Source organism: Leptosomus discolor, chromosome Z (genome assembly GCF_034619465.1).
Source record: "Leptosomus discolor isolate bLepDis1 chromosome Z, bLepDis1.hap2, whole genome shotgun sequence".
NCBI classification, from domain to species: Eukaryota; Metazoa; Chordata; class Aves; order Leptosomiformes; family Leptosomidae; genus Leptosomus; species Leptosomus discolor.
Genome location: NC_141419.1, coordinates 15534903 through 15562307, shown reverse-complemented (window position 1 = coordinate 15562307; position 27405 = coordinate 15534903). Strand labels below are relative to the sequence as shown.

Here is a 27405-nt window from a genome sequence, read left to right as displayed (position 1 = left end):
TCCCCTCTTACTTCATCACACAGCTTGTTCAGTACCCTGCTCCTCCACACCAGAGCAAATCACTCTGTGTTGAGTCCTACCATCATAAATCCCTTCCATCATACTTTAAGCTTCTCTACAAGGCCATTCCAACAACAAGAAAATTCAACTTGAGAGGAGGCAGCAGTGGGACCACATCAGAGAAGAGGCTCAAATCTCCTCTTCCACGGAACACCTGCTGGAAACCTCATCCTGACCACACACTGGAAAACTGTCTCCCAAAAGACTAAGCACGGAATATCCTTCAGATCTGTCTCATGCTTATCAAAGACAGACTAAAATAAAAGGAGGGACTATACCTGAAATGAACGTAAAGAATCAGTTACCATTCAAGAAAAAAGTATTGGGAAGTGGCACCACAAAGACCCACCTCTCCCATGACTAGAAGAAAAAGCTTCATGACATCTGTCATATTAATTTAGTATGATGTGAAATGTATTTGCAAAGTTCCTCTCCTTGAAAGTAAAGGAAAAATTAGAAACAGATCTCACAAGAAAGAGCACACATATACACAAACCTGCATTAAATGCCAGATTTGTATTTGCATCAGCAGCTGGTTGCACTAAGACCACAAAAATAAACTATTTAAACACAGAAATTAATTTTCACTAGGAATACCACTTTTTGCTCTCAACCTGACTCTTGTACACAAGTTATAATACCCTATTTTATCTTCCAAATCACTGATGCTTGACATGGTCTTACGTCTATTTAGAAAACATATTAACTAGTTTTTACAATTTCCTTTTACTAGTATGTCACAAGATAGTACCAAGCATTCACAGCTCTGGATTTCACTGTCACCTCAAAAAGCCAACCCTGCTTCATTCCCTCCCCTACAGGGTTTTACTAAAGGGTTAGAGTCAATTCCTGGGATTATATTTAGTATTAAACATAAAGTATTTATAAATCTGTATTAAGTAAATTAAATGTTTAATATACAATTTAACAAAGGGTCATTTGTTATGGATTTTAGTGCAGCAGTTAGGCAAAACACTGTCTTTAACACCTTCTACTGGTGTGCTTAGTGCCACATATACTACACATTTTGTTTGTAACCTATTTAATAACAGACATTAATTATTTATTAGCCCTTTATAAACAATTCATAAATGTACCCTTACTGTAAAGCATGACTGGACTGGCCTTTACTTCCACAACAAAAGAGCCTGCAGTATTTTAACTGCTGCATTAAGAAGTAAACCTTACTTACAAAGAACTTAACAGCAATACACATTTTGTAATATAAAAATACAACTAAATAACAGTCTATCATTTACCTCAGAATTCATGGATATTCAGCAGATTTCCCAAAAATTTATGTGAATTTGTTACGATGCCACTGTAAGTGAACCTAGAATCATGTACAATAAAAGAAGCTTTTTATACCTCTGTCACGCATCTATTGGATAAATACAGTTTTTCATCTTGGGCACTTAACTACACGGTTTTCTGAGCACAGGAGGTACTACCCAGGCGGGCTGCCTTGGTACCTCATCACCAACAAACTGAAGGCAAATTTTAATACCAAATTCCTGGGAGAAGCTTGTCCATATGCTAAATTCTTCTGAAAATCCGACTCTCCAGCTCTGTGATCTGCATGTGCTACTTCAGGTAGGCAGCTAAGATGCCACGTTGGTACCCATGTGCTATTCACACAACTCACACACATCTTCACTGCCCCAAACTGGACTATGACCAACTTTTGTTTTCCTCCATGCTGTTTGAGACCTCTTTCCTGCCTCTCTGGGTAACTTGCCATTGACACAAATAATCTCCAGGGCCAACAGCTCAGCACCAGGGTGCTCCCATGCAGATAACGCTGGATGCTGAAAAGCCTGCACAACCACTCTGCTACTTCTCTGATCACATACAGGTTGGAGAGTCTTAGAAGTACTTTTTTTTCAAGAGATCATCTCAGCCAATATTGCCTAGGATCTCTCGCTTGCTCAACACGGAGTGAAAATTGTAGGAAAACTGCGTATTTTGCCACTCTACATTTTAAACTTAAGGCTTCGGAAATAGTACTGTATGTTAACTGAGCGGCAATCTTCACTTTCAGAGTAGCTGATATTCTATACATTTTTAGTACTACAATCAGTTATTAGTTTCAGTATGTATAAAGCATTCTGTGACTCCTCCTGGCACTGCACTGGCTTGCTTTTACTATAAATGTTATTCTTCTCACATAAGAACCGCATTAAATGTAAAGCAAATACTTACAGCATAGCAAAGTGCAAGAACAATTCCTCAATGTCAAGACACAAGGAACAAGACTTTCCTAAGTTTTCAAGTCTGCTGTTTGCCTCTCCCTTCCCCGGGATTTCTCTTCAACTCAGTAATGAAGTAATCAACCACAGCTTTGCAACAGTGCTTAAATGTGCAGCACTTTTTTTTTATCAAACTCAGAATTTTCCTTACAGAAGACATCCTCTCAGAGCAACACTAGGAGACCTAATGTGACCCAAGTGAATTGGTGGAACATCAAACCCAAGTATCAGCGGTGCTACATGTTCCACTTGTGTTGCCCACCTTTGAAAGTGTGTTCTGTCAGAGAACAACAACAAACTGCGAGTCAGACCACATGGAAAAAAAAAAAAACAAAACAACCTAGATATCAGGAATAAAGCAGCATGGCCTCAACTGCTTGTTCCTCACAGTCTGGATTCATTCAGAAAAGAGACATTGCACCAGGGGAAAATAAAACACAAAAACAAAGGCTCACAGGGTAAAACTAATTCATGCAGCTCAAAATTACTCATCTATTTTGAGTCAATGAGAAAATGTAAATCACAGTCAAGGCTGCTCTTTGTACATACGAAAAATGCCTGTCAAATAATGGGATGTCCTTTTCAGACCTCACTTAACACAAAAGCACAAACAGAAAAAAAAAAACAAGTTATTGCCCATATGAATTTCACAGGAAAGTTGACAAAGGAACTACATAATCTGAAGAAAAATGAAGAGCAGTCTAAAGTTTATAAATGAAGAGAGACTAATCATTGCTTTATCAGATATGTAAGGAAAACATAAAACAGAGGAAACATAGGAGACAATATTCATGCACCTACAGGTAAAAGAAGACATATGAGGGAAGTACAGACAGTGCGAAATAATCACAGGATGGCACACAATATTATATGGCACTTAAGACCTTTGAACCAAGGCAGCCTCAGCTGGCTGGTTGGCGGTACCAGGTGCGAGTTTGAAGAGCAGATATGGTGGTTACAACAGCAGGAGAGAACACAGCACTAATGCCTGGGGGCAAGGAACTTCAATATCCTCTACCAACATCTTCTGATCTCCTTCTACCAAGGCAAATTAAGTGCTAATAAAGCAGATGTAGGTACGCAGAGCACACTGGTATATTCATGGACGATCAGACCTGTACAGGTGATGCAATCTTTGTATTGCTTGGTCAACAAGACAATTCCACGTGGAATCTGGAGTCCCTAAAAAGGTCTTCAGCACCCTTCAGGGTGATTAACACAACTTTCTAGCACGTATTCATGCAGCTATCCAGTCCTTTGAAGATCAGTCCCCGGAGGTATGCAGAGCTGACTAGCTTTGAAGATGTCCTTAGAACTATAAACCAACAATCACATGTGGGGAAAAAGATGCATGTATTGGAATAATAACTGAACAAGCAAACATAAGATAAAGATCTGTCAAGTCCAATGTGAAACTCAAGACAACCCCAGCAAGATCACCATAGTTAAAAGCTACTCATTATTTCGCAATGTGTTCCCTTCTCAGTGCTTCTGACTAAAATAACGTCCTTGCTTTTTAGAAGATGGCTACTCAGTGGTTCTTCATGGCTCGCTCTCCGCAAGACAGCTCAAGCCTTGCTGTGATAATCACAGTAAAAGGTAAAGGACTGTAACCTAAACCCCATGGACTCAGCTGTCTTGTGCCACAGAGAAAATGACACAGGCCCAAGACCTAAACTGGTATGCCCTTGAAAACAATGTAAGGGAAAACAAGAGGTAGGTAAGCCTGTAATTGCATCAATCAAGAAACTGCAACAGACAGTCTTCTGTGAGACCATGCAGTCTCTCTTTGTCTCTAGCAATGGTGGAACGGGGGGAAAAGGGAGTAGCTGGAGATACAGAATCCTTGCTAGGATGAAAACAGAAGAAGTATGAGGCCCCATGGAGCCTACTTTTATAAAATATTTCGAATGGGAACACTGTAATTTCCATAACTCTCCCTGCAGACACAACAGCCATGGAACAGACAAATAATTCTTAATAAAAGATTTTTTTTTCCAAAGTAGCTTGTTACTGGTATCAGCCATTAGACTGGATTTAAGCTCCATGACAGTACTAGGATTTGATGGTAAGCAAAGTCTGACTCGGCCTTGCCCCTTCTGCTAGGCCATATACCAAGACCTCCTTAAAATAACAAAAAAAACCCATTTTTAACAGCCAGCCTTTGTGGTCAAGAAAGGAAAAAAAGGATCTCCTCACAAAGCCCGTACCACATAACCCCCATCTCCACGCACAGACAGTAAAGACCCTGCTGGTGCACAGAAAGATAATCCTGGCTGTTATCACTAGGATCACGTTTCTCGTGTAACCGTTTTGCAGGAGTGGTACAGTTTGTCCCACACCAGCTAACTGGTGCATGGTACAGCCTAGCTGCTCACCCAGAGGTATAAGGGACCACTTCAGCTCCACGGAAAGCAAATCCTAAATATGACCAATTCCTAAAGATCAACCCCAGGACAGTGCCCTGTCTTTGGCTTGGGCAGGGGCTGCTTGCAGTAAAACATGTAGCATACAACCAGGTTTCATCCCCCAAATCCAAGTGGTCATGCTCCACTCACCCCTATGTCCTGCCCAAGTTCAAGGTATTGAGACCACATTTCCCCAAAAGAGAAGAAGAGGACCCACAGGCCAGCCCTGGCTTCATCTCTCTTCCAGACTTGCTGGGGACATCAGGGACAAGCTGCTGCATGAGTGCTGGGTGTAGGCCCCTTTTTATGCAGAAAGGGGTTTTCTGTGTTTTGCATTCACACAAAGCACACTTTAGACCCTACAGTAGTTTTGCTGTATTTTGCTCTCCTTTTTATCATTTATGCACTGGTGTGCTGAGCGCTATAAAAGCCAGAGGACCTGCTCCTCAGGCCCTGTCCACAAAGTTTTCTTGTCCACTGCTGCAGGTGGCTTGCTGCTTGTACTCTGGGAGCCCTGGGGCTCATCCCCAGTCCGGTGTTTGCTTTTACCTTGTTACAGCTTTTAGATAAGCTGGACGTTTTCTTTTGACAACTTGAGAATGCCATTTTGGTCAGTACAACAGCTGCAAGTATTTCTCAGGAAACTCAAACCTTACACTTAATTTGTTTGATTTTTCAACCCAACACTTAAAAATCTAACTATGCAAAAAAAAAAATAAAATCATTGTCATCTCTTCATTTCATTGGGTGGACCACTTACTAAAACAGAGAAAACTTTTTTCAGTAATTTTCTCTATTTTAGTAATCTTACCTATTGACTCTAAGAAAAATAAGCCATTGCTCGTTCATGAAAATCTCACATCAAATTCAAGAGGAAGGCAACATTTGCTACTCTTACAAGTTTGATCACACCTCTACAGTGACATTTTCATTAAGCTATTGAAATTGAGTATTTTCATTTTTTCCTGCAAGCAAAATACAAGAGGTAACAATGATTTCTCTTTATATTCATTCTTAGACAACATTACTGAAATAATCATAAGGGAATGCAAGAGTAAAGGTTATCTAGGGGCTAAAATCTCTCATCATTCACACCAGATCAGAATGATCTTTCCTGTAGTTTGGAAACCTTTATGTTTTGTGGTGGTTTTTGGTTTTGTTTTTCCACTCTGAATGAACTTTCTTTAAAACAGTAGAAAAAAAATAAGAGTATGTTACCACTTCTCATTTCAAGATTTGTCAAGTCTTCCCCCAAAAAATGTTCAGCAAGTATTTACATGATTTTTGTTTCAAAAAGTTACTAATCTCTGTTAGAGACTTGATATATCTGCATCGGTCAAGTTTGCTGTGTTTAATACATCATGCAAACACTTAGATGACCTATAAAACTTTTGTGGATTTTAACATAACATGGATCACAACATGCTGAAGTGGTATCACCATCCTCAAATCAAGCTAACACACAAAAAAAACAAACCAAACCAAACCACCACCCAAACACAACTAACCAAAAAAACTTATCATCGAACTCAAATAGCGTTTGTGATTTCAATCTCAAACTTGAGCATTCAGCACACTACCCTAAAGAGAGAACAGGTTTCCCTAACGCTTCTATTCCAAGTATTTAAGTCTTATTTCTAAAAACAACTTTTCAGAGCCAACTGGCAGCTCCTTAGGCTGTTGCTTTTCTCTTTCACATGCATTCTCTCACATTTGCAGATAAGAAGGGAAGATTAGCCCCCTAAGATGCTTTTTACACTTCGTTCAAGGTGAACAATGCACAGAAACTTTTTCATGGCTAGGCGCAAACTTTACAACATCAAGATTAAAACTTTACAACATCAGGACTAAATTTCAAGCCCAGTAAACTGGAACTGAAGATTAACAGGAGACGCTTGGTAACGACCAGTTTTACAAAGCACTCCAGTTCCCCAAACTTCAGTTCAGCTTGACCTGCCTGGTACCAGAATGGATGATTATCTCCCATTTATTCCTCCTGGGCTAATGGCTTAGGCTGATGCTTGCATGTGAATGTGCATTTTACATAAACACATACACAGAGAGACAAAGTTTAATCTATTTATCTATTTAAAATCTCTGCTGTTTTTCTTAGTCGCCAAGTTGCTACAGAGCTCTGTTGTGTTGTGCAGGAAAGGACAGCTTCATTCCTGCTCTAGTTATTTCACTCCCCAAGGCTGCCATGAATACAACAAATGAAATCACATGGACAGTGATCTTGTCAGATCTCATAAGCAAAGCAAGAGCTGGCCTGGTCATTATAAGAGTAGGGGATTTCAAATACAAACTTGAAACAAGACCATGAAATTTTTTGCACACTGACTTGAATCACTCAGTGCAGCTTCTCTGTAACGTCTTCCTTTCCTCCAAGTATTTTACTGTACTACTTTTCATAATCAAGAAGGTACATTGGAAAACCTAGTTGTACAAATGGCAAAAATAATGAGTCAGCTGCCCAGTTTATTTAGGGTCCCTGCAACTCACACGGCAATTTAAAAGAAGTTGCACAGGAAATTCTCTCAGAGAAAAAAAAAAAAAAAACACAAAAAAAACACCAAAAAAAAAAAAAACCCAACAAAACCACAAAACCCCCAACTTACTAGGACAAAATTTGCAAAGAAAAAATGTCAAGAAATTCCACCAAGATGCCAACAGTGTAATTACGTTAGCATGTTACAAAACAATTGAAAGTAATGAAATTTCGACTGTTTTCACTAAGTACTAAGAAGCTTAACATTATTTAGTTAATCTGGCAGTCCCACTGAGAAGCACCAACGTGGACCGGACAACGTACTTCAGGTGGAAGTGTTGCTCCACAGCTTCTCAGTCACGTTGAAGTGCAGAGACTGACACTACAAAACAACAGCTTACCTAAAATTACATTTTGAAAGACACATAGGGCCTCACCATGCAAACAGGCATAAAAAAGCAGTTGATATCTATGGGTACCTCTGTCTTTAAAAGGTCCCACGATTTACAGCTTGAGAACAGCAAGTTTCCAAAAAGGTTACACTTACCAAGAAAAAAATCTCCACAGCACTTACTAAGTTGAAGACACAAACATTTTTCTAAGTGCAGTGGAAAAAAAAACCACTGGTGCACACGTGTTGAATTGGATCCTCAGAGATTTATGTCTAAGTAGGCAGTGTTGGCTGCCCATTCTCAGGGAGAAGCAAGCTAGTTAGGGTTAAACAAATATATGTAAAAAAAAACCCAAACCAACACACTGCATGCTATTTCAGGTGCCAAATTTAAGGGTTCAGCTTTGCAAATGACTACTGGAAAGTTCAAGGTCCCTAAAAGAATAGTTGGGTAGTAAAGAGCTGCTGAATGTGTTGCATAGAGCTGCTGTAGAATTGCCACTACATATTCGTATCCAGCTGGTCCCAAATAATAAGGTATATCCTGGTGACTGTTGACAGCCTTCAAGGGGCACTAACTTAAGCCACAGACCAGACTAGGAACCACAGAACTCAAGACAAAGACTCTGCATAAATGGCACAAAGTCATCTCCCCACCCTGCACAACTGTATTAGAGAGCTAAGCAGACTAAGGAGTAGGGCAATGTAATATACTGTCATACATAAACAAACATCTTGGAAGCAATAATGAGAAAAAGGTAGTATGGACAATTTATACCCAACAGCAAAAGTCATTTCTCATTTTAAACTGAGCATGATTTCCACCACCTGCCCCTCTCACCCCCACCTCCCCAGTCCTAGAGATACCTCTGGAGTATTTGCTGGAATAACATTTAACTGAGGCAAATCTATGTATGATTATTAAGTTTAACAGTAACATTCTCAAAGAAATTTGGAGGAATCATTTGCCTAAAGAAGGTATTAGTCCAGTGACTTAAAAAGAAGTACTATTCAGATAGATTGTTTCCAATACATAGAAACAGCCCTGCCAAAGCAACAAGATAGCTTTTCCTCTTTAGTCTGAAACTTTGTTAGGAAAAGGGAAAAGAATTGAGGATAGTGATAGGATCTCTGAAATTACGGTTGAACAGATTAAAGTGGTTCTTAAAGGTAAAAGGTTAATATGAAGTATTTTTAATATTTTCTTTCAAAGTAGCATTCATGCAAGTTTAATGGAAAGGTAAGATTATCCAAAAACTTGAAAATACTGTGTATACAAGATGTGCCAGCAAGTTCAATGTTTGGAATATTAAAGAACTTCATCAGACCATAAGCCAGGCAATCAATAAAACAGTAATACTAGTAATAAGACAGAGGATTCTGCTGCTTAAAAGATACGTGGAATAGATGAACAAAAAGAATTTCAGAGAATTTATATTTTGTAATGCAAGTTTTCATTTTGTGATTCTCTGCTCTTTTTAGTTTATTTACTTCTGTGTGTTTTTAAGCAGAGTATCAATTACATACATTTTTTAATACCAAACACCACCTCTTAAAATAAAGAGGAAGATTCAGTGAGAATATAGCCACAGCAGCCATCAGTCAGAGAATGGAGTAATGAGGCTGATTCAAATACTTCAGACCAGGACTCAAACTACCCCCCCAATTCTGAAGTGTTCAAACTCCTGGGAATAAGTGTAGGCAATCTGGCAAGCATGCTCATGAATATATTAACTGACAAGGACCACCACCACCCCCAGTTAATACATATCGGGGAAAACATGTAAAGAGGCTCAAATAGCTAAATATCTCAGGCTAAAAATATCAAGAACTCCCTCAGCTGGAAGTCGTTACCAGAGCTCTGATAAAAATAAGGAATGAGGACAGCATAAATTCTTTCCCTTCCCCACAGAAAATAAACTACATTTGGGAGGAAAGTATTCAAAACATAATAAAAGAGATGACTCATCCCTATCAACATACAGTACACACTGGAAGGAGGGGTGGGGTGGGGAAACGGGGATGCAAACCCAACCCTGAGGTCCTGGTGGGAGGAGAACAGCAACTCCAGCTCCCTGCATCACAGAAACATACAGTTCCTGCCCTCGACGTCAATCTGAAATGGTTACCACAACAGTTGTATAGTACACACAAGTACTCTTGCCCTGAAGGATGACCTGTGGCACTTGAAGGTCTTCAGAGAAAGCTAAATGACTGAACCCAGTAAATATCTGGACCTCCTGGAGCCTTCTGCATAGATTAACTCTCCCGCTTAAGTGGGATGCTTAAGTGCCCCCTAGAAGGCTGCTAACACCTGCAGCAGGAACTGAAAGGCTATAGATATTTTAAATTCACCTCTTAGACAACAAGATTTCCAGACCCAGGCTGTACTCCTTCTTTCTTATTTATTTTTTGAACTTACGTAGTCAAATGAGCAAACCCAGAACTAGATGAGCCAGCTTTGTTTTGGTTTGCAGGTAGACACATGTACATCATTCAGTTGTTTCAGTTTTGTCAGCAGGCAGGGTACTGAAAAAACAAGCACAATTCACCTATATTTAACAGCTTTCAACACTCAAGAGTAAAGAAGGCCAGCAGAATGGGCTCGTGTCAACTATAGAAGAAACACATCAACCATGCTGTTTTAGGACAACTAAACAAATAATCTGCAACATTATCACATTCACTTCATTTTGCATGGGAAATTCTTAAAACACTGGAGGAACTGCATAAAGAGAAATGATCTTGCTAGAGCATATCACACAGTCTTACCATTTCATAATCACATAATCAAAACCTGTATATCACACTGGGTCATACTACACTAGAGACATTCAAAAGGGTTTGGATTCTTTAGAACCACCTCAAGTACCTCCTTACACGCAGCATCTGACAGAAGGGTAGGATGCTCCTGTACAGTAACATCTCCACTTACTTGAAGAAATAGAAATTCAGAAAATAAAGACAATAGTGGTAGAAGTCTCCTGACCTCCAGCAGACACTGTAGTTGAACAACACTTACATGAATGCCCAAGACAGCACTGAAATTTATATACTTTTACAAACTGTGTGACATTTTTTTTAAAAAAAAGGTAAAATATAATTCTTCCACTAGGAAATATTCATATCTGAACCACTTCAGACAGTGACATTCTTGGACTCTAAATTACAAATACAGATATCAAGAGACAGTGTACCTGTAGGCTGGAAAGTGACAGTTTAATGAACTTGAAACTAAATGTAAAGGAAAAAACTTGACTACTATTAAGGACACCTCAACATCTTCACTGAAGGAACATCACAGCATAATTCATCGGTTAAATTACGTCACTCAATGTTACAATGTTTTCTACCAATTTATAGAACTCATTCTTGCTTTTACACATTGGATAAAGAAAACCACACAGAGAGGCACCAGGAAGCTTCCTATGCTAAACAGTGGGTTGATGGAAAAGAGGATGGGAAGCCTGGTCCAAGGAGCACCTCTGACTAACCAGGCACACATCATGTATTACACAGCATTTTTATCTTAAGATCCTTACAGCCATAAGGCAGTGGAGCAGAGGGTTCAAATACAACCTTGATACTTAAGATGGTTTATGTATTGTTTCCAGAAGTGTAACATCTGGCTTGACCTCTTCAAAAGTTTACATTTAGCTAAAATACCTGCTGCTAGCTTAAAAGCACAGGTCCCACTCCATTCACATTACCCAGTGCCCTGCATCCAGTACTGTAACCTCATGTTTCCCCAAAGCACAAGTTCTCTACTCATTCAACGTACTTCTACCGTCCTCAGTATACTACATCATATAACACGCCTTTCACGAACAACCATAGTACAGTTTATTGCCCACACACAAACACATCATTTTTGCAATACACGTGCCAAGGAATCAGCTAGGAGAGGACCATCAGGCGAGAAAACAGAACAGTACCATGTACTTCGTCCTGTTTTTCACGTTGCTTTCAGAATTTCCTCAAACCATGGAATCAGACTGTAAGGCTCTCTCATCAACAGAAGGTGCTGCTCTGGACTCCAATCACGATATACTGAGAGGCCCAAACTGTATGTACTATTATTCCATAAAGCTGTTGGAAAAAACCAACCAACAAACAAAACAAAAAAGGCAAACAGAAAAGGATAAACCTTTGAGGCATGAAAGCTTCTTCAGATCACTTGAGCTGCCAAAAGGGAAGAAAAAACCCTATGTTATACAGGGAGGCACACTGATGGAAGCTTTTTGGAAGAATCAGAAGCTTGTTTTATCAGGTAAGCATTAGAGGAGTTGTACATTCCTAGGCAGAAAAAAAGATGACTTATATAGACAGCTTTTTGTAATTTCAGATGTTTTTGTTCACATTGCTCCAAACAAATACTTTGCTTTAAGAAGTCTGGTTGTCAGATACTCCTGTCATTACTCCCAAAGAGCAGTAATCACAGGTGTTGAATGTAAAGTCAGCTTTGGTGGGTTAATTGCAGTTATTACACAACAGACCATATGCAGACCACAGATACGACACAGTAAATTTCATGGTTGCATACCAAGAGACACGACAAGAGTATAAGCGTGACACTGAATAAACTCAGAAGTGGATCACGAGTGCAGTTAGTCTACTAACTCTGAAAATGCCTCTTCTAATTTCATTCTGTATTTGAATCAAAATGGTTTGTTATTTGTAGGGGTTTTTTTTTAATCAACCTGCTTCTGTGATTCAATACATGCAGGTGATGTCCAGTCGCCTGTTCTAAGGACAAAGATACTAACCCTGCCTTCCAAGCTTGAATATATACATAGAGATATGCATATCTATACAAACACACACAATACAATATGGAAAACTATTACAATGAATTTCAGACTGGGAGAATGCAATGGATAACTTTCTTCAGTTACATTAATTCTTTAAATATGCTATTGGTCTGGAAAACCAGAAATTCCAAGAAAGCCACGGGCATGCTAGAAAGTAACTGTCACAGAACTGGCTTTAATTTTAGGTGAAATATGCAATTGAATCACAAAGGTGAAAAGAGTATGAAAACATTTCCATTTTGATACTGCACAATACACAGCAACTACTTTGCCAAATTACACCATTGGTCTCTTTAATGTAGTTTCTTGTTTCCTTTTACAGCCCTGTTGGAATGCTTCAAAATAAAGCGTTAGAAAGCCTGAGGCATATATGACACTGTCATAGGCTAGGTTTCCCTTAATTTTCCATTAGTTTTCCACTTGTATCCTGAATTAGTGAGAATTTCACATGTTTGTGCTGAACAGAGCACGCTCACCTAAGCACGCAACCCTTTGTAGAAGCAAAACTCTTCTCTGTAACACTATACTACACCAGAAAGCCCCTCTAGTTATGCTTTGTCTATTGAATGTATACACTGTGCAAAGAGAAATGAAACAGAAACTAATACCAAAACACTTCTGTAAATTTTATGTGCTTCCTCTCAGCTGCACTTTATCATCCCTAGTCTTGCATTAGCAGGAAGTCTCTTTTGCACCACCTTCTCTTGTTTTGCCCACACTGCCTTTTAACAAACAATTCCTGATTTGTTTTGAAGCCTGTGACCACGCCAGAGGACATTCAGCTACAGGACTTGAGCATTTCAAGCACTTTAGCCATCAAAATGAAGATTACTACAGCACCTCTGTAACTAGTAACTGTGGACCAACACTATGTGTGCAAAGCTAGCTCCTCCAACAAAGTAGGAAACAAAGATTTTTAGCTTTGGGTGATTTGGTCTTGAGTTTTACCTCTTCAGGCTACTAAGAATCAAGATGATATTAAAGAGGGAGAAACAAGATGAACTGTTGTGTCTCTGTGAATCTTCCTATAGTCCCTGACTATATTTTCGGCCGATGCTCTTTCTCAAAAGAGTGCGCAAGTGGAATATGGAACAGGCACACCCACAAACTGCTGTAGGCATCACTGTGCATTTTCAAATGCATTTGTCTGGCTCACAGTCTAAATATTAAAACCACAGAGTCGTTTTTCAACCTTCTGAAGAATTCTGTAAGAGCTTTACTAGATAGCAATACAAGTGAAACACTGCTCAACTCAGTTGTATTGTTTTACAGGAAAAATAGTTACAGTTTTATCACAAGAAAACCTTCTGTCTATTATGGAAACCAACTCCAGGCAACTCCGAACTTCTCTCTAATTTTGAATCAGTAACCACAGACTTACATGGCTGTTTGGGGAATATTGGGAAAGATTCATAAGTAACTTCCTCAATTATCAGAATTAATAGAAATATACCTGCAACCAGTATTCCAGTCTGATTTAGTTTTTAATCATCTATTTAAGATGTTCTGGGAAGTTGTTCAACATAATTTTTTCACTCACTCTTTATAGGTTCCCCAACTACAGCTGGACAAATTATTTAAGTCTTGCATCTTCAAAGCCTAAGACACAGCTAGCTTTGTGTTTTGAAGCATTATAGTCTCTCAGTTTATTTCTGAAAAGATTTTAAAATACGTATAACTGGGTTTGCAGTTACACTTGTCTACAGATATTGGTCTCGTAACAGTAAACATCTTTCTTTTATATAGACTTAGATGTACAGATAGTAAAATTAAAAGTGACACTGAATTTGAGGAGCTGCAGCAGAAGTCAGAAACACCAATGTGTTGCACCTTTCAGATCTGCTTGTCAAGCATATTACCATTACTAGAGGCACATTTCAGTATTTCTCACACGGCTCTTCATCTTCTGATGAGAAACTCTCCTTTATCTTTTCTAGCTTTGTATTTTTTTACGTACTGTCCTGTGTGAGAACTCCAGGTGTTTATTTGTTGATCACATACTTCCCGTATTCCAAAGCTGGAAAATCAACTTTCATTTATATTATTTTGCAACATGCATATAAACATACAAGAAAAACAAACTTAATTTCTCAGGCCAGGATATATGCCTTTTAAGTATTTAAAACATCCTCTCCATGTATAATACTCTATAAATATTTTATTAAAGCTGGCATCACAGAAGTCTTTTTGACTTGCAGAAGGGAGTGCATCCTCTATCTGCATGGTGGCAGGAGGCAGCAGCAGTTCTGCTGCCCATCACCGAAGATGACTGACTGCTGGAACAAGCTACCGAGCCCCAGTTTACCAAAGTTTAGGAAGCAGTTATGGAAGATGCAATAAATTCAGACAACCTTTCACTATATTACTCAAAGGCCTGGGACTTGCAACCCACATTTGAAGGCAGATTAAACAATATACACAGATTTAGGAGTTTTTTAGTAATGAACAATTAAAGAAGCCAAACAGTTCAAAAGACTGTCAATGAAAGCTGTGACTTCACTTCTGGGCAGTTTCAGATTCGGCAGGGGAGCTTCATTATTCCCAGTACACCTGACAAAATCTCATTAACTCATCAACACTCTCAACCACATAAATAGCATCTATCAACTCACTACTACCTCAATTCAAAGGCAGGAGTAATCAGAGCCATCCAAGACTAGCCCCCATTCTTTAAGAAGAACAGTAAATAAAACATTTAGCATGGAGAAAGGAAAGGGCCTTTGGTTTATCAAATCTTGCTGTTGCAATTACAAGGATCTGATAAAGCATCACAACTTCTATAGTAGGGAGGAGCATTGGGGTGGCATCCTTACTTCCAGCCTCGTAAATCATAGAATGTTTACAACACAATCATATGGCCTGTCAGCCACATCATCCATTTTGTCCTGAGACTGTCAAGAACAACATATTTATTAAGGAATTATAGTTCCATTTCTGCACTCAACTATTTTCTTCAGAAAGCAGAGCCCTTCCCAGGGAAAGGCCAACAGAACAACACAGGCTACCTGAGGTTGCCATTGATTTTGTTGTAACTTTTTTTAAAACAGCTATATAAACACCTATAAAAACAGCTTCCAAGACTAACCCTGCCACTTTGTTTATAAGCATTAAGTTGATTACCACAGAAAATATAGTATTTTACCTTCCTCTAACTACCTGCAAAAATACTTAACGCCAACAGTGAAACATTGTTGCTAACTTTCCAAACTCATTAGTTGAATTTAAAAATGCATCTGCTAGTAACAAGATATTTTCATATCAATATGGAAAAAATATTGCACGCACTGGAATTTATATATAATTTATTACTACTGTACTGGTAATATACTGTTTTCTGTATTTTCCAAACATTGCCTTCTTTATAGAAAAAGTATAGGGGTCTGGTTTAAAATCTCTCACAAAAGGCAGAGGCATTGCAGATAAAATGGAAGTTAATATAAAACAGGACACTGTGAAATCAGTACCTTCTTACATTAATATCTTCTCCAATTCCCTCTTCCAAAGACATTCTTTTATTTAGGAACGAGAGACACGAAGGACTCGAAATAGCCAAGCCTAAGTAGCAAACCAGCGCTTTCATTGGCAATTTAGGCTTGATCAATCCTATGAAAAGTTTGGGGTTAACATCACAGCTTGTACTTCAACTAGACCCATAAAAACTTAGCAAAAAGTATTGGTTAGTATCATGGTCAGCTCCCAGTCAAATGCTTCTACTTGAGCACACCAGAACACAAGCACAAAGGCAGACTGTAAAGCATAACAAGGATGGGAACAAGCAGCCTACGAATTCAATGCTAACAGGATAAGCATTGAGAAGCCAGACAACTCTCATGATCCACAACCACAGCTGACAAACCGTATCTGCCACCAGAAGTGTAATGTCTGATATCCTGATTTTTACAAATTGGTAATTTCCTAATTGATATTTGCACAAGAAACAAGGTGGGGAAAAAAGAATGCTCTCAATGCACTTAGAAGAAGCAAGTCCAACACCTGTTCTTTCACAGGTGTGTCCAGCTTAAAACTAAACCCCAAAAACTCCAATACACTTGCCTGAAGAAAGACTGCGAGCATTCTGAAAAGCCTACAGAAAATAAATGGGCAATGTAAATAATATTAATGTACTTTTTGGCTCTTTTATCACAAATGAAGCTGGTTTTCCTAAAAAACAAGGTGTGGATGTCAAAGCCATGCGCAAGCTGCGGTTTGGAGGAGCCAAAGGCTTGTACACAAGAGAGTCAGGTCACTCTGGACACAGGCAATGGAGGTACAAGGGGAAGAGGAAGAGCTTCAGCGGGCCAGCTGTAAGGAGGCACTGAGGCGATTGTGACAGTGAGATGTTTGTCAAGCTGGTGTACAATAGCCTAGATGTTAGACCACTTTCAGGGGGGGCGGGGGAAGAGGATCTGAACTTACTTAGCTCTTCAGGTCAAACTCAAACTCACATCACAGTAGAAGGCGAAGGTCTGCCACTGCACATAAAAGCAAGCAAGATACAGGGCAAGCAGATATGATCTGTCCAACTTCTCTATCCAACTGTCCAAGCACTCACATGATGAGCTGCAGTCAACATTTTGGCCTATTTATGCACATTACATTAGTCTGGTATTGGAGAAAACAAACCCAAAAAGACCCCAAGAAACAGAGCTTAGCATGCCATAGCATGTATAAAATATAAAAAAACAAAATATGCAGACATCAACTTGAATATCAAAATATATAAAGAAAAAAATTCCAGAAACAAATTATAAATACCTTCAGAATACAAAGATAAGAAAGAGTCAACATTATCTGTTAAGAAAAAGAACAGTCAGCTCAGTTCAGTTTACTTGGGAGACTGCACAGTGGATAAAGAGGAACACATGGATGGCTTACTAAAAGTTAAGATATAGGAGTTTCGATTCTTAGCCTATCACATGACATCTATGTAAGCAAATAGTCTTCATGAATGAAAAAAATAGTGTCCAGTCACGAGAAAAAAATAATGGAATAGTCATTATCAGTATGTTTCTACAAATGAGAGAATGTTTAAAGAAAGGTCTTGCTATCCTAAGCCAATTCCGTTAAAAGACTTTCATTAATGAGTTGTATGTAGAGAAATACAAAAGTACATGGTAAATTGGGAAAGATTATAAGCCCTTTTGGGGACACGAACAGAATAAGGGAAGTTAATAAGAGAAAATTCAATACAGACAAATGTAGAGTAGTATGCTCAGGAATAAGAAATCAAATACACAAATATGAAATGGGGAATAATTGGCTAGGCAGCAGTGCTGCAAAAAGAACCTGGAGGGCATGTGGACTGCAAAATGGATTATTTAAAAAAAAAACCAAACAAAACAACACAACGAAACCCAACAACCAAAACAAACAACAGATAAGTGTTCTAGGGAGTATTAGCAGCAATGTTTTATATATAAAATCCAAGTAGTATGTACCATCTGAAAAGAGAGGTAATTATTTCATTCTGCTCAGTTCTATGCTCTGATCTGGTCACACTACTAATAATATGGAGAAAAACCAAAAAGAGTCCAGAGGCAAGAATCACAGAAGGTTTGAAGGTGAAAAAATGACCTACCACAAAAATTTTCAGTTTATTTTTAATGAAGCAGGAAAGGAGTAAGCTAGGACACTGTGGTCTTGATTACCGGCACCTTTCTTAGAACAGAACATTTCATGTTCTCACCTTCCTGGGACTGGAAGAGAGAAATATCCTGAAGCCTAGAGAAGCATGCACAGAGGTCATCAAGATTTCTGAATTAACACCTTTGTTGCTATCTGAGGAAGATCATCTCTTAGTGGTTGAAACAACATCTATGTATTACCTGACCACCACCTGAACAACCTGGACAACAAATTCCCAAGCAACACAGCTGGGAAGCCTTGAAGTTGTAGCTATTCATGGAGAAAACCCATCATCTAGCTGTGTTCTTGCCCAAAGAAGCTTCGCAGAAAACTCTTAAAAGCAACCATTTTGAGCAGCTGCTAATTACCTGCACTCGCAGAGTACCACATTAGGCTGTGCAGGATTGTGCCCTTTTCTGCACCCGAGGGTTCACAGAGTGGTCATCATGATGTGGCTCTACTCAATTGTAATGCCACCCTGAATCATACATATTTGTAGTCTTCCTCCCTAAGAAAAGCAGGCTTGCGAGGTCAGGTGGTGTGTAAGTCCGTGACTGTCCACTCCGGATAACTTTCAAGTTCATTTTCCAATTTCAAGTATATCCAAAAAAGGGACAGCAGTCTCAAAAAAAAAAAAAAAAAAATTACATTTTAAGTTGCTTCAGCTGTTTTCTCTCACAGAAACACCACAGCATGACCTCAAGAAGATAGATGTCCAGGAAATCAGGCTTCACCTCTTCTGTAGCTCACAGGACTGTTCATTTGCATCCTGCCTTGGGCTGAATCACAGTCCGTCCAAGGCAGAAGCAGCGTGCTCTACCAGGACAGATGGCAGACTCTGGGGCACACTGTAGATGGTCCTTCTGAGACCACCCAAAACAGTCCTCCATCTCTGCACATGCCACAGGATGGCTCTGTGTTGTAAGCCACTAGCTGAAACAAACTTTGCGCAAAGGATGCATCATTTTCTGTTCCTCATCTTCTGGATGCCCAATGCGATAAAATGGCACCTTGTTCTCAGAATCAGTGGCAAAAGAGACAGTGGAAGTTGTATGTATGCACCAGTGGTTTATGTGACACTCAAAAAACCCCAAACACCAATCAGGGCTACACAGCTTAAATTGGGCACTCAGTAATCAGCAAATATTTCTGCCTTTCACCTTTCTGCACCTCACTGCCATTCTTAAAACTGCCAGGCGGGAGTGGCTTGATGCATATTTTTAAAGGTTTGTGAAACTCAGACATCGTGGTGCTGGGCACCAAAAAAACAACATATTCTTTCTCTAGGAACATCTGTATTATGAAACAGCAAGTCAGCCACAAGGCACGTAACACATGACAGCAAAATAGCAAATTATCAAATAGCTACTCATTATGAAAACAATGCTCTATTCTGCACAATTAAAAAAAAAAAAAGGAGTTTTTTTTCCAGAGGGGAAAAAAAAAATCAGTGAACATGCAAATGAAGACAAAGTAAGAACAGCACTTAGTACACATCTGTATTTTCCAAATTAAGAGAATGTTATCGAGAATGCAAGTACAACCCCCAGACATTGCACTTAGACACATTATTCCAGTTGGTTTTGAATGGCACATCCTACCCTTCCCTCCCAAATCTCTGACATCTCATCTGAGCTACAGGTTTTAGGACGACCACACACCTCTGCCATTTCAGACAAGTCAGTATTTCATAGCTGTTTGTAGGGTTTATCTCAAAGAGAAGACGTTTCACCTCCCAGTTTCACAAGCACTTGCTAGCAGCAAAGGAACAGTAATTTTCTAGTACCTGCAGGGACAGCATGTTCCTTCTAACTTAACAAAAACCTTCCACTTCCTGGCCTGTCTCCTTGAAGTCGTCACTGTCCTGGCTCTGCTCCCTGCTTTGCACCAGGTCTGTTTTCCTTGTCTAGATGCCCCAGCTCCCACCCAGATCTCTGATCCCAATGCCAGTCCTTGTAGGGACCAATTCTTCGTCTCATCTTTCCAGACCGGCCATTTCCACCCTGCTTCCTCCATCCTCCCTCAAGAGCCAACCTTGTTATCACTACATCCTGATGTCTCACGGCTGCAGGCTCCACTACTCACGTTTACACTCTTCTTCCCACCAGCACCCAGTTCCCAAGCCGCTACTCTGATCCCAGTATCTGCTGCTGCTCCCAGCAAAGATGAAATATTCAGCAATTACAGTTAGTAAGCCCTAAGCATATGCAAATTGATCTTTTTGAAAAGGCTTGTATCCTGGCTAAATTCAGATGCTTTGTCATGCAAATGGAAAAAGACACATCCCTGGAACAAATCCCTCATCCTTTTTCAACTAGATTTCAAGTGTTTCAAAGGAGTGGGATACTATTGGTCTTCCACGGTAAAAGTTGCGAGAACTTTTAAAACATTGGAAAACACATTTTTTTCTTTGCCTAATTTTCAAAATGAGACAAAACATTTCAACTGAAGTTTTACACACAACGGAATTAAATAAATCTTCACAAAGCTTACATATGCCATTATAAAGTTTCCAGCCAAACAGTGAAAGCTTGATGAGGTTATGAAAATCTTATTTGGCTACTTTAATACTAGGGATATTATCATATGCCTATAATTTAAGCAAAATTAATTATTAATATATACCGTTTTCTGCTAACTACTGTCTCCTCCAGCAAGATTTAATTATCTCTTAGCCATGCCCGAATCATGCTTGTTGTGCTCAAAGAGTGCATCTGCGGTACCCAGCAGGTCTTGAGTGGGCTCCAGAAGTCCTTGCTCTTCAGTAGCACGAGTTTGCTGTGCACTACAGAGCCCACGAAAGCTGGAACAAGGCACCTCAATGTTCATCGTTAGGAAAAAACACAGAAAAAAAACCTAAAACTTTTTGTGAGCAGATCAATTGCTTAGAGGAAGCAAGGCAGAAACTGAAGTATCTTTTTTCCCTTGGTTCTTGCCAGTCCATTGAAGTACTTCTATGCCCTTAACTGTATGGAAACAAATATCCCTGCCGTAAGCAGTACACTTAAAAGTTGGGCATGTATTTCACGGCACTGCTACACTGAAGTTATATTTCTATGGTCCACCATACCTATCGTTCCAACTATCAGCACCTGTTAAATCTCCACCGCAAAAGCAGTTATTCTTAGCAGTCTGAATTGTAGCATATACACTATCCATCTGAAATGCCTTCACATGCTGTCCAAGATACCTGCGCAATGTAAGAGTACATGAAGCACTGTGATTAACAATAACTACTGGTAAAGAGTTACTATCTCCAGAACCTTCCCTTCTGTGCTCTTCCTTATTACAAAGTGTATTATTCTAAGCGTGGCAAAATGTGCTCCATCCACAGACTCCCACAGCAGTACTCCTGCAACTTTTCCAAGTTAGAGCTGATGGATGAAATCACTGTACAACCATCAAACCTAAGTTTTGTAAAACAGGCTACTAATTTTGTCCTCGCGGGGGGGGGGGGGGGGGGGGGGGGGGGGGGGGGGCAGAAAAGAGAAAAAAAAAAAAGAGATCAATGTATCTTTCACCACCTGAAACTTGAAAAACTAGCACTAGCTCACATTTCACAGGGATAAGCAGCAAATTTATCCTTGAAGCCAATTAATTTTACTCTGTATCTTATTTTTATGTAGCTTACAAATATTACAGTGGAAAGGGATAACCTAACTACATAAATTCACGCAATGATGTCTTTCCAAATTTGAAAAAACCCACAAAACAAACAAACAAAAAAAAACACCACCACCAAAAAAACTATCTCTATAAATCCACAAATCCTCAAAAGCCCTTGGAAATCTCAGTTTTCCTGAACAGCAGTAGAATCAAATGAGGAAAGCGTTGGTGAGTCTTTCTCTATTTACAGAGAACCCTACTGGCATCAGTAAGAAAATGACAGAAGTTGTGTAAATTTCAGTCTGCTTTCCTGCTTGGGAAGAGAGATCTACCAAGGCAGGCACCCACACCGCTCATATAAAGGAGCAGTACATCTGAACAGCGAATCACCCAAAAGAGAACTCAAGGAGAAACAACAACGGAGACATCTTTTTCCTTCTTCAAAGCAGCAGTAAAGTGGAAAAGAAAAATGCCCATTTTCCTCCAGGTGACCAACTGGCCAAGATCAAACTCTGGACACATTTACAACTAGGGTCATGCAAAAAAAATGGAGCAAGAATACTGTGATAACAGCAATTGAGTATTCTCACTTTCTCTATGTCCTCTCCCCCACACCAAGCTGAAACTCAATCAATAATTGACTCTAATGCTTGCTTCTATGTTGTTGTTTTGACCATGCCTCCCTTTATACCAAAGTAAATTGCAGTCTCTAGCAAGCCAGAGTTTTTAAACAGTTTTTAAACAAAATCTCCATGTCTGCTGAGCCCCAACAAGGTAAGGGCACCTTGGGAAAAAGACTACTTCAGAAGACCACTGAAAGATCAAGACAACTGAACATAAAACGTGCAATCCCTTCAGGATTTAGTTTTCCTTGTACGTTGTTTTAAACTATTTTTCTACATATATTTTCTAACTTACAACGTTACTTATATACAGATAGAGAGTTCCATTTGCTAACACCTATAAAAGCCCTGTTTGAAAAGCTACATAAATTTTGTATAGTCTGGTCCGTCTTTCTCCAACACTAAAAGTTTAGAGGGTTTCAACATTCAATGAAATGTCAGCAGGTCCAAGTTCCTAATCTGAATTAATCCAATTTTAATGACTACGCAAAAAAATCAAAAAATATACATTTGCTGTGAAGAGGTAACAAAACAAGATATTTATAAACATTTTAGTATTCTTCCTTTTACAACACAGCTGAGCCTTGCTTGGCCCCAGAACAGCACGCGTGCTGGAAGAGCTACTGTTAATACAACTTTCTCGTCCTTCATGCGATAGGGATGGCCTGAACCCAACATTAAGTCACAGCTGTTCCAGGAAGGTGAACAACAACACTTGTGATTTTTCTCTCTTTGTCTTCTCCATGCCTCATAGGTATCATGTGCCTTCATTTTTAGTGTTTTACCTAGCTGTACTAGACTGTACCTCTCTCACATAAAATTAGGTATTATTTTTCCTGAATTCATCTATCCACACTTCACATGTGTTGTTAAGCTACATAATACAGATAATTTACCCCAAAGGTCAGGCAGAAGGGACAAAGAGAAAGACCATAAAATGAATGCCATCTTTGGAACTGAAAATTTGCCAAGGGCTACTATAAATGACTTGCAAAACCTGTTCATTTTAATAGAAATTACATAACCTCAAAGGACACTAAACATTACAGGCAGCATACAGTTAGACACCATCCTACAAACATATTTGGCACTGGATTGGTCTGTAAAATATATCACATCCTTCATTACAAAGAACACCTGCACAACACACATCTTTTCCACACTTGATAAATACTCTTTTCACACCCTACTCCTGTCACTGGCACACATCCTCATGGGGAAGAAACATGTTCCATATAATTAGGCTGTCCAAACCCAAGGTAGTGTATTTAAAAAATTTTTTTAAAAAAATCCTTAATTATTACAACTGTATTTCAGAGATAGGTTACCGGCTATAAATTTTTGATACTTAAAACCTTGAGGAGACAGGATAGAGTTAAGTTACACGTTCTGTTCTAAAAACTTTCAAATTGAACATAATTATAATCCTGCTCTTCTTGATTAAATAAGTACTTAATGTATCTGTCAAACACGTATTTTGTCTGTGGTTTCCAAACTAACACAATCTCATGCAGAAGTCGGAGCTGGGGTTTTTTTTTAGAGATATTTAATTCAATGGCAACTTTTTTGAGAAGAACAAGAACTCATGCATCACGTTGGGAAAAGCATTGCATGGCTGTAAAACAATGTCATAAGAGAAAAAAATGTAATTACAGCTTTTTGGACGTCAGAAAGAAAGTGCATGAAAATGGCAATGATGTGATCTGATCTACTAAGAAGAAACCTGAAAAGACGTAACACAAAAAAATCTGGAATGTAGACTATATAATGGTACTCCACATCATGAAACAAGTCTTTAGGCTTTGGTTTGGTTTTTTTTTTTATCATTAACAGAAAGGACAGTTGGGGGGGGGGGGGGGGGAGGAGATGACAGAGGAAGAGAGTGTTTCTAAATTCCCAGTTGTGTTTATCCCTAGTAGGTGCTACCAAGAAGTTACCGATCTGTCAAGTCCGTGGTTTAAGAACAAATCATTTCAGTGTTTTGCATGAAATAATCTATACACGAGGAATTCACACTTCCAGCTGTTAGTTACAGTGAGCGTATTTAAATCGAACAGCACCATCTAGCAGGCCCCCCATAACTTTACCTAGGAGGGCAGTTGCTACTTGGCAATAGATCAGTTTGGCAGGCTTGCCCTGAAAATTATTAAGCATTTTCATACTGCATGAAATATGACGTGCTTCATGGCAGCAAGAATCCAGAAGAAAAAACAGCTATAGTGAAGGAAGACGACTGAAAAAACAGTTTAAAGCTTCAGCCCTAAGACCAGAACAGATGTCTGCGTGGCTTGTATTGGGCAGTTTTTGCAACGCAGAATTAAAAGAACACGATCTTCATCTGATCCAACCCACGGCAGCCCTATAGATTTATCTAGTCCCACAACGCAATCCTATTGTGCCCTTCAGGAACTTAGCAAGCGTATTGATGAACACCAGCCACTATGTAGCACAAGAAAATGGTTTAATTCCGTAATTTTGCTAAACCAAATAAGCAACGCTTCCACTAGCCACTGAAGCAATTATTTTTAAAATTATTCCTACACTGGGAGCAAGAAGTGCCACTAGTTGATGAGGGTTTAGTTGGGTCTCCCGCTCCATCTCAGCGATTAACATTTCATGTCAGTGGTGCCTCTGTCCTCCTCTACCTTGCTACTGCAAAGTTACGTGTGAAATTCCCAAACATACCAACACTTTAAATTTCCCCTAGCATCTCCCTCTCCTGTAAGCTAGCAGCAGGGATCCCTGGCCTGCTGTTGTTCCAGTAAGCATGCATGCCAGTCTCTGGAATCCGGACGTCTCTAACATACTGTGACAAAAAAAAAAAAAAAAAAACCCAACCAAAAACCAGCCAAAAAAAACGCCCCCAAAACAAAACCAAAAAACAAACAAACAAAAACTTTTAGGTGAAGGTTCAAAACAAACTGCCTGAAGGCAAACTCCTCAGCCGTGCCCGGACTACAGAGCCTGGAGGCAATTCTGGAGCAACGCGATTTTCGCAGCGGATAGGCGCAAACCTGGCTTCTGGCCGTAGGTCTCCTTCTCCGGACCCCCTCAGCAGCCGTTCCCCGGCTGAAGACACCTCCGATACTCCTCCTCCTCCCCCTCACACGGGCTTTTCCTCCCCCTTCACCACCGCCGCCTCCTCCCCGTGCTAAACCGGCCTCGCTAACGCCAAGAAGCGGCCGCCACGGACAACTTAAAGAGACGCCGTCCATTCCGAAAACTCCCTTTTCCTCACCAATTCTTTCCCGCCTGCCCTAACCGCAGCGCAGGGACCGGGGAGGGAGGCACCCCCGGCCCTCCCCGCCGCATCCCGCCGGACTCCCGGTCCGCCCCGCTGCCCCCGGGCGCTGTCGGTCTCTCCCCGCTCCAAAGAGCCGTGCGTTTACACGGGGAGCGAAGGAGAAAATAAAGGAGACCTCGCACGGTTCGCCTGGAGGTTTTATTCTCTCTTTTGTGGGTTTTTTTTTTCCGAAAAAAAAAAATTAAAACCAAGTAGTTTTCGCAGGCTGTTTCGGCACTAGCCGAATTCAGGCCCGGGGGGTGCAAGGGAGCCCCGCCGCGCACCGGCACACACCCCCCCCCACCCCCCGCCAAGAAAAAAAAAACACCACCACCACCCCCCCAAAAAAAGGCGGGGGGTGTCCGTGCCGGCAGCACCTTTGTTCGGCGGGGCGGGAGCTGGAGCGCGGCGCACCCCCCCCCCCCCCGCCGTGCGCCCCGGAGAACAATGCGCCGCGGGGCCGGGGCCGCCGGGCTGCGCGGTCCCGGGGAAAAGTTGCGAAGCGGCGAGTTGAGAAGCGGCGGGAGGCGGCCCCCGCGCCCCCCCACCCCCCTCCACTGAGCCCTCCGTCCCCCATGTCCCCGTCCCCGTGCCGGCGCTCTTTGTTACCCAAGTTGTCCCGGCACCTTGCGCCGCCGAGCCCCGCGGAGGGCCCCGGGGACGCGGAGGTGGGGGGAAACCCGGCGCCACTCGGCCGCCCGCCCCGCGGAGGACCAGCCGCGGAAGGGAGGGGGCCGCCCGCCGCGGCCCCCCCTCCCCGAGTCGCCGCTGTCCCGCCGCAGGGACACCCTCTCCGCCGGCACTCCCGCCCGAGCAGCGCGGCCGCCTGCCCCCTCACGCCGGCCCGGGCGGCGCCGGGCCCCTTCGGTCGGTCAGTCGGTCGGTCGGTCCGGCCGGCCTCCCGCCCCGCACCGCCCCGCACCGCCCGCCGGCAGGAAAGTTACTTTGCGCGCAGGGTGGGCGCCCGCGCAAGGCGCGGCCCGGCGGGGCGGCCCGGCGGGCTGTACTCACTTCTCCCTGGCCTGGCTGTCGGACGGGACGCTGCTGTTGCTCTTGCCTTTGCCGTACATGCCTGCAGAGAGCTCCGACTGTCACGCACCTGTCAACCCATCACAGCCTCCCCGGGAACAGCCCCGTCACCATGGAGACGCCGCCACACACACATCCCATTGGGCAGCCGGGAGTGCTGGCACGCCCCCCGCGCCGTGATCGACAGGCGGAGACCCGGACCGGTTACTCCCTCCTCCTTCCCCCCCCTCCACCCCCTCGGCTCCTCCCTCCCCCCCCCCCCCCCGCTCGCGCTCTCCCTTCCCCGGCGCAAGGGGGAATTAGAAACGGTTCTAGAAGGATTTTAAACAACCGGCTGTTCCGAGCGCTCGCCACCCGCCCGCCGCCGCTGCCGGCGAGGGAGAGCGCGGCGGCGAGCGCCAAACTGCGGACCGGATTCGTTCGGCAGCCGGCACCGCCAGGCAGCCCGCGGCCTCCCCGCCGCCGGCCCACTCCCCTCAGCCGCCCGCGCAGCGCGCCGCCCTCCCCCGCGGGCTGGGGGCGCACCCGCTGCGCCGTCGCCCACCCACCATCCCCGGGGGGTGTAAACACGGACACGACTCGGGCTGCAGCTCTGCGCTGCCTCCCGGAGCGCCCTCCTTAGCTGCCGCCAGCCCCTCAGGGGCCGCGCCCCTGCTCCCCGCTGTGCGCCCTCGCCGCGGTCTCTCAGAGCCACCCGCCTGGCCCGCACCCCACGGGGACGCCCCCCCACACACCCTCCCCGAGCCCCACACCCGCGGTGGGGCACGGAGACCTGCCCAGCGCCCCTGTTTCCTCAACGGCGGAGGGGAAGCTCTCCCCTGCCGGCGGGGCT

At 41.8% G+C, this 27405-nt stretch overlaps 1 protein-coding gene across 21 annotated transcripts in view; it reads right to left on the bottom strand.

Moving 5' to 3' along the window:
- Positions 1-26614, bottom strand: part of SSBP2 (single stranded DNA binding protein 2) — a 179930-nt gene extending 153316 nt beyond the window's left edge. For all 21 annotated transcript variants that reach the window (XM_086479011.1, XM_086479023.1, XM_086479014.1 and 18 more), the window contains exon 1: positions 26556-26614. In XM_086479011.1, coding sequence (XP_086335137.1) covers positions 26556-26614 — 59 coding nt within the window. The remainder of the gene's footprint in view (positions 1-26555) is intronic.
- Positions 26615-27405: the final 791 nt, after the last annotated feature.